The 20,757-nt window shown below is 28.6% G+C and overlaps 1 protein-coding gene across 16 annotated transcripts in view; it reads right to left on the bottom strand.

Moving 5' to 3' along the window:
* Positions 1–19,304, bottom strand: part of LOC129911788 (cell adhesion molecule Dscam2) — a 260,258-nt gene extending 240,954 nt beyond the window's left edge. For all 16 annotated transcript variants that reach the window (XM_055989710.1, XM_055989711.1, XM_055989724.1 and 13 more), the window contains exon 1: positions 19,185–19,304. In XM_055989710.1, coding sequence (XP_055845685.1) covers positions 19,185–19,233 — 49 coding nt within the window. In that variant the 5' untranslated portion in view covers positions 19,234–19,304. The remainder of the gene's footprint in view (positions 1–19,184) is intronic.
* Between the last annotated feature and the right edge of the window lie 1,453 nt (positions 19,305–20,757).

Here is a 20,757-nt window from a genome sequence, read left to right as displayed (position 1 = left end):
ACTAAATTTAATATAATAACTTTATATTCCAGTTCATTTCGAGACAAAAAAAGTCGAAAAACACAATTTAATGTGATTTAAATTAAGTTTTTATTATTTTTTAAATATTTTTCAACTTTCACTAAAAAAAATTATGTTTTGTTCCATTTCCGGAAATTTTTGTTGAAGGTTTTCAATTTGGAATTAGTGTTTTTGCATGTCAACAAACAGACAATAATATTGGATTTAGTTTCATTAGATCGAGCATCGCAAAATATCCTTTAGTCATTTGCCATAAGCTTATATTGTTTTTAAAATGAAGAAATCAGTTTGTTTGGGCATATACATAGTAATCAACTAGGTAGGCCTACAGCAATTCTGTTGGCGTGAGTGATAGTGATAAATTGTATTTTTTGGATGAGTTTTAGAACCACCCCGTACATCAATTTATTTATAAAAACAGGCATCTATCTTTGTGTTTATCAATTATATATATTAAAGTTTGGTTTTGTGTACGTTCGCTAACCGGCCACACAGGCTGCCTTATTTCCTTAATTTTTTTTTTTTAATCAAAGAGGCATAAGAGGAGAAGGTTTAAGGCAAAAAAAATTTAAGATTTTATAGGGTAAATAGGGGTAACACGACATTAAAAAAAAAGGGCTATTTTCTAAACGGTAAGTCGTAAGGAGTTGACTTTTCTTTAAAATGATAGACAAATTTATTCAATAGTTAAAAAAGGTATTGAAAAAATTCAAAAAAATTTTAAAACCAAGTTGTGAAGGTTTTTTTGCATAGACCTTCGACAAAAGAGGTACGAAATTAGAGGTACGCAAAATTTTGCACAGAAATTTGAGTAACACCATGAGAAAGATATTAAAAAAAAAAATTAGGGGTCTAAAACGGATTTTTTTCATAGGCCCTGTATTTTGAAATACAAATTTTTGAAAAACAACCTAATTTTTAGGGACATTCTTGAGTAGTCTTTTATTTTTTTGGAATTTTTTAAAGTCTGCAAAAAATCTCAAACTTATAGGAAATATAGGTTTCAATCATCATGTACAAACAAAAACAGACAAAATATCCTGATTATATTACCTTTCATTGGATAACACATTTTAAGATTGAGAAAATAAAATTACATGTTTTTTTGCTTTTTATATAAATCAAAGTTTAGTTTTTTGTACGTTCGCTAACCGGCTACACCGGCTAACTTATTTTGCTTATTTTTTTTTTAAATCAAAGGGGAATAAGAGTAGAAGGTTTTAGGCTAAAAAATTAATGATTTTATAGGTTAAATAGGGGTAACATGACATTGAAAATAGAGGCTATTTTCTAAACGGTAAGTTGTAGAGAGTTGAATTTTTTTTTAAATGATAGATACATTTATTGTAAGGTTGAAAAAGGTATTGCAAAAATTCTAAAAAATTTCAAAACTAAGTTGTGAAGGTTTTTGTGCAGTGAAAACATCTGATAGACTTCGACAAAAAACTTATTAAAGGTAGGGAAAATTTTTTACGGAAACTTGAGTTACACGATTGGAAAGATAGGTAGGTACTAAGAAAAAAATTTAGGCGTCTTATACGGATTTTTTTCATAGGCCCTAGATTTTGAAATTTGAATTTTTGAAAAACAACTAATTTTTAGGGACATTTTTGAGTAGTTTTTAATTTTTATAAGCCTCCAAAAAAATCTCAAGCTTATAGGAAATATAGGCTTTAGTCATGCGCAAGCATTTACAAATTTTTAAATTTTAAAATGATTTTTGAGCGAATAACGGGAAAAACAAGTTTTTTTGTCCCAAGTTTTTTTGGCCGTTTTTAACATAGGCCATATTTTGCATAGGCCACTTTTGCTAAAAGTTTAAAAGTGAATATTTTTAAACTCATTATACGAACTTTTCAAGTTTTGATTCCCTTTTTCATTTAAAATGTTAACTAATTATGGAGTCGAAAATTAAAAATAAATACAAAAAATGGCGGGTCAGCTAATTATTTTTATAATTTAAAGTTTTATTTCTGCCAAAAGCGTCCAGTCCCTTGTAATCGCGATGTTTAATACAATAATAGTTGTTTAGTTTACAGCAAAAAATATACCAGCGACAAATTAATTAAAAAAAAAAAATATTTTTAATTAAAAATAACAAATATTTTTAATTAAAAAAAAAAAACTCAGAAAATAACGAAATTAATAGTTTTCCATATTTTCTTCTCAAAAAACATTATGTGATGTATAGTATTAGTTGTAACCTCTACTGTTTATTCATCAAAATGGTTGCATACTTCTTGGATTTTTCAACAACAATGTCACTACTTTTTCCATCTACTGCTACATACTTTTATTCTTACTACTTAAGCTTTGGTTGTTCATTCTAAATAATTTACAATATTGGCGCTAACTTAAACATTTATTATTATACTGTGTTTAATAGTTATGGAGTTAATGAAGCGGATTAGTGTAGTTTAGTTTTTCCAGTGCTGTTGCTTAGTATTTTGTTGTATGACATTTGTTGTACCATTATAACCTACATATTTTAACCATGAAAAGCCTATTGTTTATTTCTTTCCAAGAAGTTTGAAATTAGCCATGGAAATCATTTTAAACAATACCTAGTTTACTAAAGCGATTTCTATACCTACCATATACATAAGCTGTTGCCTAAGATTTTGTATTATATTGTTAAGGGTCTTTTCTGAATATGCTATTAAAATAAATCCTATAAAGCAAGTACTTAAGTGAATACAGCTAAGGTTAATACCGATTTTCTAAGATATCAAAATCTATATTCTTTTGATTTCATATTCTACTTAATGTTCTATCATCAACTTAAAATAGTCTGAAGGACATAAATCCTTAACTTAATCCTCCTACTGGGCATTGCATACACTTAGACCATCTTAACATAAATCAAACAAAACAGATTTAATTTTTTTTTCTTATACTTAAATAAAAAAAGAAAAAAAAAAATTAAGTAGAAAGACATCTTTGGACGTCTTCTCTTTTCTTATGTTAATATTAAAATTTCATACAACACAATTCAATGCTTAGTTGATCTTTGATTGCAGCTCCCTTTTGGTCCCATCATCACCAAACAAATAAGAAGTAAACAAGAAAAAAAATAATATTCTTCAGTTTATTCGTATTATCAGGGAAAAAAAATAAATTCTATTTCTTCGATATCATTCAGTGCTAAAGCTGGCGCATAATTGTATCAATAGTCAAGGTAATAGAGTTGTAATTGGGTGTTAAAATAATATTTTTAATACTTTTTTAAAACTAAAATTGAAACTATTTTTAAATTTTTATAAATTCATAGTTACATTAAAAAAGGATTGCTGTGAAAGCTATAAAAAGGTAAGTTTAGAAGGGAAAAAAGATAATTTTCCACAAAAAAAAAAACATGCTATCGAAAAGTAGTCAAGCAAAAATTTGTATTTTAAAATTTTTTTTTTTAACTTGTTCCTTAAGATTTTTTGGAACAGAATTTTCTAACTGCATTTGAAGTTGAAAATTTCATATTAATAAACTGGTACCTCATAACCCAACGGATAACACACAATAATTTCTATTATGTTCTATGAATAACACTGGTTAACAAAATTTAACCTTTTTTTTGTTGCAGAAAATATATTTTTATTATATTTTTGTTTCGGCAACAAAACCCTTGTAAACCAGTGTAATATATGAGGACCGATAACACTGGTCAACAAGGTTTTTGTCACAAGAACCAAAATATAGGTACTTTTCTATATGTTTTTTGCCCCAAGAACCAAAATATACTTTCCTAATGGTATTTGGGTTGGTGAACTCGAATCCACAATCAGAAAAATTCTACTAAACTTCGTTCTTGAAATATTACCTTTATAAAATGCTAAAAAAAAGTTTTTTTTTTTATTACGGTTCAAAATTTGTTGACCAGTGTAATTTCTGTTCAGTTACAACATCTGGAAATCCCAAAAAAAAAAAATTTTTTTAATGATATTTATATTGGAAAAATTTATCATATTTGGAGATTTTTTTTTTCAAAGATTGGAGATTTTGATCTTCAGAAATACATATACTTACGGTGACCATCCGTCCCGGTTTACCCGGGACTGTCCCGTATTTCTATTATTAAAAAACAACGGCAACACTAACAGTTATGAATGATACCTTTTTTAAGAGCCAGAATTGAACACTTAATTCAAATTTTTAAATCAAATTATTTCAATTAATTGTTCTCGAAATAATCAACTTCAAAGTCAAAATTTTGGAAAAAATGTAAATGTAATTTCCCAGAAAATTCATTTCACTATATTTTTTTTTTGAAAAAAACAATGTGTTCAAAACGATCCAACAAATTTTGTATTCGTCCCGGGTTTCGCTCCTAGAAATATGGTCACCGTATGCATAAGGGACTTTTAATATTTGCACTATTTGGACCATTCAAAATATTTGAATCGTTTATTTCAGAAACGACATAAGTCCATGAGCATAAACTTTTCAGGAGCAACAAAAAACTGTTTTTACTTAAAATTCCACAACACTTCAAATTTAGAGTATGCCGAGTTATAATCTAGCCTTAGATGCATTTAGAAACCTTTAAAATATAAACTTTTTTTTAGGTCTTTGCGGGCTTTTAAGCCTTTAAAGTCGGTGGACTTATGTCGTTTCTGAAATAAACGAAATTTTTGTGGTAAAACTTTTGTTTTTATTTAGCTATAACTTTTGAACCCTACTTTCGATTTTAATAAATTAAAAAGCAGTAGATAGAGTAAATCTTTACCTTTTTATAGATGTATAACTTAAAATCTTGCGTGTCATGATGTTTGCCAAAAAAATTTAAAACTGATAAAATGTCATATTATTCAAGAGCTAAAAATGCTGCCACCACCAGAAATCTGTCTATAACTTTTGAATCCTGAGTACAATTTTAATGAATTTAAAAGATATAGATAGAGTAATTCTTTACCTTTTTATAGATATATAACAAAAGGGGGTGCGTGTCAAGATTGCTGCCAAAATAATTTAAAACTGGTAAAAAGTCATGTATTTAACAGTCAAAAATGTTGTCACCGGGTGAAAATTTTCCATATATTTTGAGCCCTTTTCTTTCAGTTTTCGTATTTTGGGGGGTCTGACTTACTTAATTTTTTTTTCAGAAGATGAATAACTATACATAAATGAGAAATTTCCAAAAAAAAATTTTTTGGAAAAAGTGGACTTATGCTGTTTCTGAAATAAACGATTCATTTGCAAATCGTTGAAGAACTTCTGGTCCGTAAATCCGTCATAAGTCTTAAAAACCCAAATATTTAAAACTCACACCTCAGGACTCCTTTGATTTGTTGAGTCGTTTTGTTGGGCTGTCTGGGAGGAGCGTCTAAAATAGTGTCGGATTATATTCTACCCAAACCCAATAACTAACTCAACTTCCCCGACTATATCATTCGCATAAAATATACAAATTATTCCATCCAAAATCTGTCGTTTTATATATTTTTTTCCATCTTCTTGTTTTTATTCAATCTGATTGCCAAAAACAATATCCTGTGATTTTCCATCTCAAAATCTTTTCAACACAAAAAACAACCAACCAACCAACAACAACCATCAAAACAAACGAAAAACAAGATACAAAAGTAAACATCTTGCTCTTATTTAGACGAATATGAAATGTAATCGAAGTCTGATTTATAATAATCAACAACAATCAACATAAGCACACCCACCTATAGCATATACCAACTCTCTATATATTCTCTGTTTAGGGATTGCAATTTCCTCAAAAAGGACCCGGAAATCCCGCTCTTTTCTCATCCTTCTCATTCCTCTCATCCCGCTTGCTTCATCCGGATCGAACATAAAATCTACTCTATACATTTTCTATCTCCTCTCGTCGTCGAATATACATAATTAGAATAAGATATTCAGCACAAAGTGATGCAGAGCAAAAAAAAAAAGGGAAAAGCAATCACTACCCACCTAACTGAAATATATAAATTGATTAAGATACATATACAAGTCGTCTATATTCCTCTGTTCAAAGTTGTGATGTTATTTCGTATTTATCTACGTCCTGACCTCTGATTGATTGCCTGATCAAGACTTTTGACAGCAACCATGACGATGGACCAAAAAATGATTGTATTCAGCTATCCAGCATCATCATAATGTTTATTGTTTTTGTCTTGTTTTTTTTTTTTTTTCTTTTGGGGAATCTGACAACACAAGCCAGAGACCAGAGACGACTTAAACGACTTTCGTTTTATCAATCAAAGGGAATTATCTACTCCCTCTATCGTTCGATCTGTGAGAAAATAAATCCTCTAAAAAGGACCAACAAAAATTGAAAAGAAAAAAAAAACTTTCTTTTAAACTTTCCAATCGAAGAGTAAAGTTTTTAAAGAAACTTTTACCATAAGTCGATGCCAGCGCCACCACTAACAAAAGATAGCAAACCAAACCCACATTTTATAGCGGCTCGATGCCAAATTGAAAGATTGCTTCTACTAAGCGTTTTAAGGAATTCTTATTCATCCGAAAAAGGGGGGTAAGTTTGGTATTGTTAAGGAATGTTGGTCAAAAGCTTGAGCCTCAAGTCCGGTATGTGATGGTATCTCGCTTATGTAATTGTAATTAAATTGAAAGATATCTTTAATCCAAATAACAAACAAACTTTGGAGAAAGAACATCACCACATTTGGCCAACCCAACACTACACAAAACATATAGCAATCTTGTTTGTGACAAACCCCGGTGTTCAACATTATGCACTTGGGGCCCATTTTGTTAAAAGGTCCTGGATTGCACCCAGCAAGAGAAACATGCAACAACAATAACCGAACAGCAACATACCAACAAGTGAAAGCAATGTAGCAACTCGTGTAAAATCCTTTTTACTGTTAAATTGAAGTTTATATGGAATTGGAACTAGAACTGGAACCTAACAAAATGATGCTCAGTTTCAGTGTATTCTAACCCTGCCCAGCCCTTCGCTTCTTCCGGATGATGGCCATAGGGTATTCATTCCTCCTGAAGATATGTTTCCAATTAAATTGCATTAGTTGCATTTGTATATTGCCATCGTTTGCTATTGACTTTTCGAGTAATTAATGATTCAGAGGGCAGCCAGATGGATTAAAATGTAGGCAAAAGGGGTTTTACCCTCTGTACCCTGATACCTATAGGATTGTGTATAGTGAGAAGGAAGTGATGGGAATATTCTGTGGTGGATATGTGATTTGAAATGAAAGTGATGCATGGTTTATGTTACTAATTGCAATGTGTAGTTATTTTTTTTTTTTTTTTTTGTAGGTATCATTTTCATCATTTTTGAATGCAAATAGTCAAATGGATTAGTTTGGTCAGAGTTGTCCAGTTTTTTGAAAAAAAAAAAAAGTATTAATTGATATCAATGCACGATAGTGCTATGCGATATTGAGCGTTGAACTGTAAATTAATAAAGTTTTCTGAAAACTTTTATATTTAAGAGTAAAATAAAAATGTGGTTGTTGAGGTTATCATGGTTTGGATTTATCTATGTATTAGTTGATAGGCAAATAAAGGTTAAAGGTTGTTGCATAAAATAGACGATAAGCCTTGTACAGTTAAGGTAAAAAAAAACAAATGCTTTATGTAGTAGAGAGATGAGGTTGAATGGTGAAAATGAGGGAATTATAACCTCAAATCTACAAAATGAATCACGTTTTTTCATTATTAGGTACCTACATGTTAAATTTTAATACAAAACCACTATGTGGGTATCAAATATATCATAGCAGTGGTGAAGGCTTGTAATAAATTACTTCAAAGTGCAAATAATAAAAATATGTGTATTTTCATTCATTTTATAAAAACAAATAACCTTAAAAAAAGGCGTACATAAACACACACCTTTCAAGATAAGGTGGTTTGAAGATAAGGTGAAGATTTTGAAAAATTGAAAAACTACACTTCAGATATTTGTGTCAGTTCAACATAAACAGGGGCGGACTGGGGGTCAAAGGGCCTCCCGGGACTTTAAGGAAAAGGGCCACAAATACATCATTCACTTTTAAAATTTTTAAAAAGAAAAGTTGATATGCAGAAACTGTTTCTTGATATTAAGTTTTTTCACGTTTATTGATCTATAATCTGTGAACAGGCGGATCAATTTATTTGAGTGATTGAAAATAAAAAAAAATGTACAGGGCTAAGTTATATAACATTCATTTTAAAACGTTAAGTGGGTGTTACTTTCAGTTTAGTCAAAAGAAAATATGTATTCTTTATAATATATCTAATATAAGGTCTTTATATATCAATATATCGAATGTCACTTTTCATAAATGTCCACCTCTTCCAAAAATATGTACAAATACAAATCGACAAAATCTTTATCTTAATTTGTTTGACTAATGTAGAATGTTATTATTATTATTATTTGATCTCAACACAACGTTCTAGAATGATATTATAGCCCAGGCAAATTAGTAAATCAAATCGCATTTTTCGCAGGACTAAATTTTTTTTCGTGGAATGTATTTGGGTGAATGTCCTTATCATAAAAGTCAATTTTTTGTCGAAAGCAGCCGCCATCTTGGAAAAGAGGTTGGTACCATTTATATTTAATAGCTCCATTTTTACTCATTTTAACAGTCTTATTCACAATAAAATTATCTAAAAAATGATGTTCTAACGAATTCCGTGGCTATATTAAATTCAATTTTATAACTGGTCCCGGTTTGTCTCGAAAGGTGGGGACAAATTGACATTTTTACTTGTGATATTGGTACTACATATAGGGCAAGTTAAAAATTCGAAAAAATAATCGGACTTGAGATAACAATCAGACATGACATTAAGATGATAGAGTATGCTAAAAAAGTGGGTCCCGCTATTCTGGTCTGTCTGTCCGTCTGTAAGTACCGCGAATTATAGCCTAAACTAATGGAGCGATTTTTTTTCAAACTTGGTAGTTAATAGTTTTGGGTGATTCCCTGGAGGACAAATTGAAATTTTTTTTAGGGCCAAAACTAACGGTACCTACCTGTTTTTTGAAAAATCGATTTTTTGAAAACGGGTTGATAAATTTTATGGAAATTTCGTTTTTTTATTTCTTATTAATGGCATACCAACTATATTTTTTGAAAAATATTAGAAAAATTTTATATATAAAAAATTATTTTTTTATAAAACGGCTTTAACGATTTTCGAAATTTTTTTCTGAAAGTTCCTTTTCATGGAAGATATCAAATAGCATAGGTACTTAGTTTTGTGTAAACGATCATTTAAAACGGTGTTTAATTAAATACAAAATTAAAATTACGTCATTCCGTCTGTCGTCGGTCTGTCCTACGAGCTAGGGCGTAAACGGATAGATGGTAGATGGATTTCCTTGAAACTTGGTACAGATGATTTTTACCTAGTTCCAAAGACCCGTTTTTTTTTCAATATACCGTTTTGGAGGTATTGCAATTTTTTCGAAAACGGCTCTCGAAATTTTGTGTAAGTAATAGTCTTTTGGATTCTAACAAAACTGCATTTTTAGTTTTTCTCAAAAAATTCTAAAAACGGAAATATGGCGTTGTCGTTTTTGCAAAAATTGTCATATTTTTTAGGTTTCTATATTTCAAAATCTACAGACAGGTATTTCTTATAATTTTAAAGTGTAAAATGCAAAACAAAATTTAAAAAAAGTTTATATTTTAAATTTAATTTTTTAACTTTATATTGTTTTTAATTTTTTTCTCGGAACTTAACAAAATCTTAAATATCCAATAGATATTAAAGATAAAGATACTTTTAACTACAAGAGCAAGTAAGTGCAACCCAGTCGTGCATTTTATTTTCTTACGTGCTTTGACCTAAGGGTCTCGGAAATTACTTTACAAAAAATTACGATGGATACGTTTTCGAGACATAATTTCTCAGTTTTTTGTCGTTGTTTTTTCCCAGCATAGTTAGTACCCATTCGGGCAATATCTTGAGTAATAAACGACCAATCTGAACAGAAAAACCGGCCCTGATAGCTGAATAAATAAGCAACAAACACTAAAATATTTTTTTGGGTCACTCCAGATGTTTAAGAGCAATGTATAAAAAGATTTTTAAAGTAAATTTTTGACAAAAAATTTCTTACTGAAGGAAAAAATCAAAATCTTTCGAATCCTCATCGTTTTAAATTTTGCATGTGTGTGTAGTACGTTTTTTGGAAAAGATAACAAAATACTTTTCTTCAAAATCTATGCATTTTGTAACTATCAATATTTTCGACCCTTTTTGTTACTTTTTGGGTTTTTGTCTATAACTTGAAAACCAAGCTGAATTTGAAAATTTTTATTAAGTAATATTTTGAAGATAAATAAATTTTCTATCGATATGTATCCTTTAAAATTTTTTTCAAATTAAAAAATTGTAAAAAACTTAAGAAAAAACTATTCAAAAAAGGAAAAAAACGACATTTTTGATGTTTTTACTAATAGTTTTTTTGTATCCTTTGAGTATTTTTAGATATAAAGGAGAAAAGAGAATACTACTTTATCTTTCAACATAATGGTCACAAAAATTAAATACGGCTAAAATTGGATAAAATATGGACTTTGAAAACCTACTGTTTTTGATCTTTTTAAGCCATTTTTCTTTAACAAATACAAGTAGCATATTTTATCAATTTAAAGCATTATTTTATAAAAAAAACGATCTCATATGATATTGTTTATCCTAAATCCCGAAACTATTTTCTATAGATAAAACCGCGGAGTGCTGTTAAATGAGAGGGTGAAAATTGAAGATAGGGGTGCAAAAGCCCCATTTTTGAAGTTCTTGCAAACAAAGCAAAATTTTTATGTATCGCATTTAAAACTTTTTTGTAGAGAATTAAATTTCCTATAAGAATAATGTTTTTTTTCCTATAAGAATAATATTTTTTTTTAAATTCAGAAAAAAATTTGCGAATCTAAACAGTCTAAAAAAACACTAAAGAAAATCAAAAATTTCAATTTTTTTAGTTTTTTTTTTTTGTTATTTTGGTCGTATCTCTTTTTTGGGCTGAGTAAGACATAAATATTGTTCTAAAAAAAGAGATTAAATTTCCTCCAAAAGTGTCTTGTCTGTGGGCCACTTAATACAGTGAATGTTTATTATGGAAAGGGGGGAGGGTCTATCTGCCCCCTTTTAGGCGGGAACCGAAATTTTCTAAAAAAATACTTTACATAAAAAAAAAATTATTAAAAAACAACGGCAGCAATTACAGTTATTAACGATACTATATTTTTTTACAATATTTTAATTTAAAAAATTTCAAAAGGATGCATATCGATAGGAACTTTAAAGTGGAATATCTAAGGCAAATTGTTATTGTAAAAGATCTATAGGAGGCCTACATTGACTAAAGGGCCACAAGCATAATTCTGTGGACCTCGAAAGATCCATAGGAGGCCTACATTGACTAAAGGGCCACAAAAATAATTCTGTGGACCTCGAAAGATTTATAGGAGGCCACAATATGTTTATATTGACTAGCAACCGAGCATTTTATGAGAAAGTTTTCTTTTACAAAATAGAATTTTAAGTGCTTTTAAAAATTTTCTTCTTTTCAGTCCGCCCCTGAACATAAATAAGGTACCTTACTTTTCAGGGATGGTCAGATTGAAATCATATCTGTTATGTTGGTATACATATAAGAATCTAAAGTGTTCTTATTATTTTTTTTAAATCTGCACCTTACTTTAGTTTAACATGTAAAATTAGGACTTGCGGACATGAGATTTTTTTAGATTTTTGATATAAGTTATAGAATATCCAAACAAAGATAGAAACAAATTAGCACTAATTTCAAGATTGTACCAGGATGTTTTTTAGTGCATATTCCAAAATTTCCCCTTTTTCAAAAATTACCATTTTGTCATAGATATGAATGTTTTTTGCATTGCATTGCTTTGATTCTTAATGATAATGGACATAAAAACCTTCATGCAAAATTTGGTTCCGCTACCATAACTTTTAAGGGTTTTTTGGTAGTAAGTTAGCAAGTATTATAACAATATAGGTTGACAGGTATTCCTTTTTTCAGAAACGTCTCAAGTAGCACAAAAGTCTAAAATACACCAAAATATTTGGTGTATTTTTTGCACTTTCGTGATATGCATTTTGAATATAAAAAATACACTATTTTCTCGTATATAATAAACTCCGGTGGTTAAAAAAATATACCGATTTTGGTGTATAAAAGGCGCTAGTGGTATATTAAATGATCTCGTTTTTGGTGAAAATTATCCCTTTGAAATTGAAAAATACACAATAAATCTATGGATAAAATACACAATTTAAATTATTCTGATTTAAAATTTGAACCAAAGTTTATTTTTTACCTCAAACAGATTGATGAATTCTAATTCACACCATTTCTTATGAAATAAATGAAAATGAACTTTTATTCACTTTCATAATATTGCCATAAGAAACTAATGGTTAAATATGAATTTGTTTGCCTAGTTTAAAAACGAAACACATTCTGTCTACTTATTTTAGATACTACCCCCTCTAAAAATCAAGCGCCTCAAAAATGTCACTGAATTAATGATTTTTTTGTTCGATTTTAAAAATCAGTTTTTTCAAAAATTATAATTTTGTTGTTGTTTTTACATTTTTTTAGAAGAGTTCTTTTATAATATAATATACCGAATGGAAAAAACAAGAATACGGGATAATTAGGTCAATAAATATACTATTATAGTAAAAAAATTAACTGCTGTCTTCTTTTTTTAAATGGCGGCCATTGAAAAATATGTCGTCTCCCACTTTTACATTCTGGTGAATTTTATGTCCACAGGGTGTACTTCCTACACCAAAGAGAGTGTACAAAATATACCGTTTTGATTGATTTCAGAATCGAATAATTTTATGCACCATTAATGGTATATTATAAAAACAACTGAATATAGGTGTATTTTTTGCACAGAATCTTAAAAAAATGTTGAAATTTTTCACAGAAAAGACAGTGGTATAATTTTTATACCACTAATTTTGAGAATTACACTATATTTTTTCAATTTCCTCAATTTTACACCAAAATTAATGAATTTACACCAATTTATACACCAGTGTGCTACTTGAGGTCAGATTACCTTGATTTTAGATTTTTTGGAATCAGCATTAAAAAATACCTTGAAATCATGTATCATATGTGTATATAATACCATGGTCTATTTTTGCTAATTTTGAAAACCCCATTTCGCGCTATTACCTTCAAAATCGCGACTTGCGGGCATGAGATTTTTCTAGACTTTTGAGGTATGTTATAGAATGCCAAAACGAAGGTATTGAGCAAAAAAATTTCTATTAGCATTCATTCGGAGGTTAAACCCTTATTTGACTGGATTATAATATTCTTATAGAGAGTAGCTCAATGAATCTGTACCTACAAAAAAATAATAATAAAAACCAACGGTTAAAATGAACAATCTCAATAACTCATACGACTAAAAACCGAAACCTTTTTTTTAATCCTGTCAATAGCGAAATTTGTAAAAAATAAAATTTTCTACAAGTTTTGCCTCAATCATTTTTGCCAAACACTAAAAATGGCCAAGTTATTTACTTAACATGTTTTTCTTTAAACTTAGGATGGCTTTGGTTCAAGATCGATTTTTGTATTTATCGAAAAGATTCGATAAATAAATGCTTTTGTATAAAAATTTTCGTTAAAGTGTGATAAGTTGTTTGAAAGGTATACAGAATAAAAAAAAAAAAAACATTCATGAGCATGTTAATAATGATTTTCGAAAAAAAAAAAAACATTTTTAATGAAAAGAATGGACTTCGCTTAAAAATTAACATTGGAACAAAATCTTAAGAGCCGTTTTTGAGAAAAATAAAATTTTCTTAAATTGTTATATATGGGAAGAACTGTTATTTTTGGTCCAAGAAAATAATTCCAAAAATTTTTGAAATTGAATTTGAGAAAGTACTTTCTGTTAAACTAACAAGAGAAAAGAAAATTAACTTTTAATTTATATTGACATTACTAGAACTCAAAAAAACTGATATGTATCCTATGCAGATACATATTTTTAAAAAGCTGGCATCCAGTGGAAAAATTTGCAAATGCTCCGTGAAGCCAGAGCTGCGTACGTATACCAAAAGTCATCGTTTGTCCACCCTCCGTTTAGGAGATATTCAAAAAACAAATTTTGTTCTAAAAAATAGCAACAAAAGTTAGGCATACCTACACCACAGTGAAAATTGGCAAAATTCCAAAATCCTCAAAAATTTCAAAAATTCAAACGGCAATCGTTTGTCCTCCAGAAATGGATACAAACTAAAAATCATCGTTTGTCCACCCTACTTTTAGGAGATATATAGTGGAGTAACTAAAGCTCAAAAATTGGCAATATTAGGGAACCCGGCCGAACAGCTTAGATTTTGATGATCTTTTTTTTCAAACGTCGGTAATTAAAAATACTTTAAAGTCTATAGATTAAAAATTGCCGGTGTTGCCGTTTTGATTTTTTTAATTTAATTGAAGATTTTTGTGAACAAAAACAAATTTTTTTTTTTTAATTTTTCTTAAATTTCATAAATTAATTGATGCCAAAAGATTGTCTAGTAAATTCAAGGAAAAAAAATATACGGGAGTAAGGGACAATCTTCCATAGTTCAAGCGATAGATGCAATTTTCTTATTAATTGACTTCAAACACAAAAAAAAATATTTGAACACAACGGCAACACCTACAATTATCAAATATACATTTCTTAAAAGCTAGAAGCTTAGTCATATATGTAAAATTAAAATTAAGTAAATTGAATGAACGGCTTTTGAAAGAAATGTAATTGAACTCACATTTTTGAAAAAAAAAAATTATTGAAAAAATTTTAACATGTCGTTTTTTAAACTTGGTCGTAATATAAAATGCATTTATTTTCAAATTTTTTTGGCCGCATTTATTATGATTTAAAATTATAAAAGGAAATGTCAATATGTATTACGGTTTATGAACAAAATTAAAAAGTATTTCATTTTCGAAGAACTTTTTTTGATAAAAGTTTTGAAAAAAAATGTAACTTAATTTTTTTTTAAAGTTCAACATCTAAACATAAAATTATTTTTTATTCATTTAATAACCCTTACTGTTGAAAGTTAAATAGCAAAAATTTAAAGTTCCTATTTACCACAGTCTTTGCACAGTCTTTGAGAAAATTAATTATTTCAATGCAAAAATTCAGTTTTAATAAAAAAAAAACCATTGAAATTGAAGTAATTTTTCATTTTTTTTTCAAAAGTGTGATATATTTTACCTTTTTTGCTTCGAAATTCAACTAATAATATTTATGGCCAAAAATTTTTATTAAATAAATTCATATTTTATTACAAAAAGTTTGGAAAAAAGTAATTTTAAATTTTTTTAATAACTTTTTTTAATTCTGAGTTTGAGGACCATATTTTAAAATATTGTAGGTGTTGCCGTTGTCTTCAAAATATTTTTTTTTGTGTTTGAGGTCAGAATGTTAGAAAATTGCATTTATCGCTTAAACGATGGAAGATTGTCCCTTACAGCCTTTTATATATTTTCCTTAAATTACCTAGAGAATCTTTTGCTATCATTTGTTTTATGAAATTTAAGCAAAAAAAATGGTTTTGTTAAAAAAAAATTAATTTTAATTTTAAAAAACAATACGGCATAATTTTTAATCTATAGACCTTAAAGTATTTTTAATTACCTACGTTTGAAAAAAAAATCGTCAAAATCAGAGCTGTTCGGCCGGGTTAACTAATAATTTGCTTATGTTACTCTACTAATAAAAAAAAAAACAAATTTTGAATTTTTGAAAAAAAGTAATTTTAGGAGATTTTAGAGACTTTGTAATTTTCAATAGGTACACTATGGTGTATGCGTATTTTTTTTGGGAATTTTGAAAATTTGTTTTTTAAATATCTCCTAAGCTTAGGGTGAACAAACGAAGATTTTTGGTTTGTATTCATTGATAAACAATGGCCGTTTTAAATAAAAAAAAATATTTTTTGGGAATTTAAGAAAAAATGATACATGGAATATCTCCTAAATGGAGGAGGGTGGAAACGAAACAAAATTCTTTTTTTTTTATAAAACTCTATATACTGATCTTCGTATCACATTCGTAATAATTTTTAATACTATAGATATAATTTAATTTGTCAGGATACTGCTACAAATTACCTAATAGAACTATGCAATTTTATTTTCATCTTCCATAAGAAAACAAACTTAGGTATATTTGAGTTTTTTTTCCAGAGATTAAGTTTAAGTGCAGTTTTGTCCTTTCCCCCTATAAATTTCTCAATATAATTTTTCGTTTATAGGATTTAAAGCAAAGAATACGAAGTCTTCATACTTTTACTATCCGTACTAGTCCAAGTCAATATCATTTAAGAAAAAAAAACATTTCCAGAGAATTTTCACTTATGTTCCTATCTACCTGTTTAAAAATCTGCTAAAAATTTATTACCTTGCATCAAAAAGGGGAAAGTCCAAATTTAACATTTTGTGGCAAATTTAAAAAAATCTTTACAAAGAACATTATTCGACGAATATAGTTAAATTTGCATATTTTCACATTTTTAAATTAATTTTTTATTTAAATAAGAAATATGTAAGAGCAATAAGGTACTGCGATTTTGCTAAATAACAAAAACAAAAACGAGAAATTTGGAGATGCCCCCATTTTGAAGCAAGGTCTTCAATTATGGCTTTGCATAGTGATTAAAAAATACGACATGAAAAAAACATTATAAATATGAAATATCAAATACAAATAAAATTATATCATGTAAAAGAATTCTATGAAAATAAAGTTCATATTTCTTCTAAGGCAATTAGAATAAAGACTTAAAAATTTCTAAGAACTGTTTTTGCACATATTTCATTCCTTTACATATTTTTACATTTCATGAAAAAGAAACAGGTACCTGGTAGGTGTTCTTGTTTTTGAAAGTCAAAAGAAAAAAACAACCTTATTAATCAAAAAAGTAGGGACTTAAGTCATTTTCAGTTTAAATTCAAAGTATTCTAGAGGCAGGGTTTTGTTTTTATATTTAAGACAGTCAGTTTTATTTAAATTGAATCAAATAGCTTTTTCTTTCTTTTAGCTAACTATTGTTTTTCTTAAATCTTTTTTCAATAAATAAATAAATCCAAATTTTTTAAATATGAAATAAGGTACCTACCCACATAAATTAAGTATAAAATATTTTCTAAGAGTATTACATTTGATGAATTCCATTAAGAAAAATCAAAGAGTTAAAATCCCGAAAAAAATTCTATTGAAAATAATAACATAAACCTTATGCAAATCTTTACAAATAAAATGCTAAAATCTTATAACATCTGGACGAAAAACAAAAAAAAACAATGGAATACCAACCTATTTACATTCAAAGAAAAAAATAAAAATAGAAACCCTTTCTAACAATATTATACTAAAGCTTCCTCAAAAGAAAAAAAGGTTTCCAAATCAGCATTTTTTTTTTCTTTTTAAATTATTATTTATTTTTTTTTTTTTATTTTTTAAATCCCTACATAAAAAAATCTACCTAATAAAAAAGCCAAAAAAAATAAAAATATAAAAAAATATGAAAAACACTTCTCAAAATTATATTGCCTCTTGGATCCTAGAAAAAACTAACAAAAAAAAAAAAAAACAAAAACAAAATTCACAATAAGTATATTCGTAATATTATCGCCAAAACCTCTTTTTCATATATTATAATAGGACTATTCAAACCACAATTTGCAATCCTTATAGAAGACCATTCAAATGAAACCACAAAAATACAATAACAAATCCTTCAATATACAAAAATACACACATAGTAGAGGTTATAACCCAAAACGAGTCCCCTTCCCAAAAAAAAAAAACACAAAACATCTCTTCAACAACAACTGAATGAAAGCAAAGAAAAAAAAAATGTATATATTATAATAAAGGACGATAATAGAGAAGGGGGGACAAGTAACAAAAAAAAAAATCTCAAATGTTCACCAATCTTCCAGTCAATTAAACCCAACCAAATCTAACCGCGCCAACAAAATCCCCATTTTCGTCTTCGAGATAGTGTATAAATGTATATACAAGGACCTATATAGAAAATGGAGTAGGTATGGTTTTTTTTTTCTGTGTGACACATCAGTAAGTAAAGCTCTGTATCGGTGGGTCCTCCCGAAGGTCCTTATCATTTCGAACCCATCGAAACGGAACAAAACAAAATTAAAGAGTCCTTTTTTTTTGCTTTTTGAGTGGTGTAGAATAGGCTAGGGAATAGGGTATATATACACTAATAGAAAGGACATCAAAGAAGGATGAATGAAAAACAAATACTCCATAAATATTATTTCAGTTTTTTTTGGTATGTTAATGAAGGATATGGAAAAATATATTTTTTTTTCTTTCTGATATCCTTGTTGTATAGTAAAAAAAATTGCAAAAAAAAACGAGCCCCTAAACAATCAAAAACATAATTTCAAAGATTATTGTCATTATTGCTTATCATCGCCAACTCATGATATCCCTCAGCTCACTGTAATAACACACAGTATGATATCTATCAAAAACCCTAAATGAACCAACTGCCTTTGCCTTCTAAAAGGACATCCAACTAAAAAGACGAAGCCACAAAAAAAAAAAAATGTCACATAATAAAATTCCTCTTAGATTTCCATTGGGTGTAATAATAAGCCCCCCTTAGAAAAAAATGATTCCCCAAAATGGTTCATAATTTTTACATTTTTCTTTACGACAAAGTTAAAAAAAAATATAAAACCGGCTTAAGGATATAAGAAGAACACATCGACGTGCTATAGCTTACTCTCGCGCCGCTTTCAAATGGATTTGTATTTTTTTTTTTTTCTATTTTTTTGTTATTCCACTTTTCTTTCGCTTTATCCCTCTTAAGAAGGAATTGCGAAAAAAAAATATCGTCTCCTTTAATATTTTGTAAACAATAAAACTCTCACATTCTCAGGATTTTAGCAAACACCACACTCTCTAAAAAGTTGGGTGTTTTTTTTTTTTTTTCTATTTTCTTAAGTTCGTGTTGAAGAAAATACCGAGAAATAAAACACCCACACTTGTGTGTTAGAACACATACAAAGATAATAACGTGCTCTCATGTATACACACAAGAAGAACATCCGTGTTAAGAGAAAAAGGATATATTTTGGCTAAAATAAAAAGAAGGACTTTTTTATGTGTTTTCTAACCAATACATACCGATATTTGACAAAATCATTATAGCAACTACATGGCAACTAATCCACATGTTTTTTGACTGAATGTTTGACAGTAAAACGCGATGCACAATTATTTTTTTTTTTTTTATTTAATTTTTTTTTTGTAGATATCCTTGCACAAATTTTAGTACACCAAAAAACTAACACACTGAGAGTTTTTTGTTAAATATTTTTTTTTTTTACAAAATATGGATTTATATCCCCAAATGCAAAGCAGAAAAAAATTTGATTGACACAGAAAATCTAAAAAACTTCGACCTCACTTGACCCGTAAATGCAATGCAAGTTTTCAAAGGACTTTTTCTGATTAAAATTTGTTTAAGAAATATCCTTTTTAAACTTTTCACACCGAATAATCCCGATTTTTCATAGAAAAAAAAAAACTTTAAATTCCGAATAGACACAATTTGGACTGAAAAAAAAATTACTTAAAAAAAATCCACAAAATCAAAATACACGAGGAAAAAAAGTGCACACGTTTTGTTTTTCTTTTTTTTTTGTTTTTTTTTCTGATAAAGAAAAACAGATGGAAGAGGTCAACAACAGTAAAGTATAAGATTGCTTGAAGAAAATTTGGCGGTTTCCTTATGCAAATTAGATATTCAATGTGCTTTTTCTTAAAAGTATAGGTGCGCTATAGATTTATATATTTTTTAGCGTGTGAGTGAGAGAGGTAGATAGATTTTATTTTTTTTTTTTTATAATATACAGCAGGAGCGGTTTGGTGTTCCTTTCTTCACTTTGCAATTTTATTCCACTTTAATATTTTTTTTTATTTCAAGTTAAATAAATACTCTCTCTCAGCTCTCTCTTTCTCTTTTTTTTTATTCTGGCGCTCTGTGTCTATGTTATAAAGTTTTAAAACCGTCGACGTTTCCGTAGCAGCATTTCCAAATGCGTATCCTTCGAACTTTCCTCAATAACTGAATCGAAAGAATCACATGATATTTGGTTTTGGCTTTCAGGATTTTCCGCTAAACCAAATGTTTTTTTTTTTTGTGTTGTTTATATTCACCACGGAAAAGTGCATCCATTATTTGTGTGCATTTGGTGGATTTAAAGCGCCGAATCCACCACACTTTTGGTGTTTCATGTGTTTTTGGATGTGGTAGGGGTGGAAAGAGGGGGGGGGGGGGGGGTTATTTCAAATTGAGTATGGTTATGGAATGTTTTTACAGGAAAAAGGATATGTCTGTCTGATGACGATATGGAGCCTCGAGTCTTCCCGTTTGTATTTGTGTATCCTTGTAGTGGTGTGGTGAATATAGAAAAAAACTCATACTTTTTCATCTCACACACACAGAGTTTACCTATTGTTAGATTCGCCATGTTGTTTTTATTTGATGTCATTGTTATGTGTCAAAAAATTTCTCTCATTTTTACTCTGCCGTTCTCTTTTTCTTAGTTGGGAGAAATTTTTCTCTCTCTCGGTGAAAATTGTGAAAGTGTCAGACGATATGGTGTGCGGATGGTTGAATTTTGAGAGGCGCGCCGAATGGAAAATGCGCCAAAAATAGGTTTTCCCTGGAATGTGTCATTTTGTTTTGGGGTTT

Source organism: Episyrphus balteatus, chromosome 2 (genome assembly GCF_945859705.1).
Source record: "Episyrphus balteatus chromosome 2, idEpiBalt1.1, whole genome shotgun sequence".
Classification (NCBI taxonomy): domain Eukaryota; kingdom Metazoa; phylum Arthropoda; class Insecta; order Diptera; family Syrphidae; genus Episyrphus; species Episyrphus balteatus.
The sequence above is the reverse complement of the archived record's forward strand: the minus strand, read 5'-3'. Positions and strand labels throughout refer to the sequence as shown.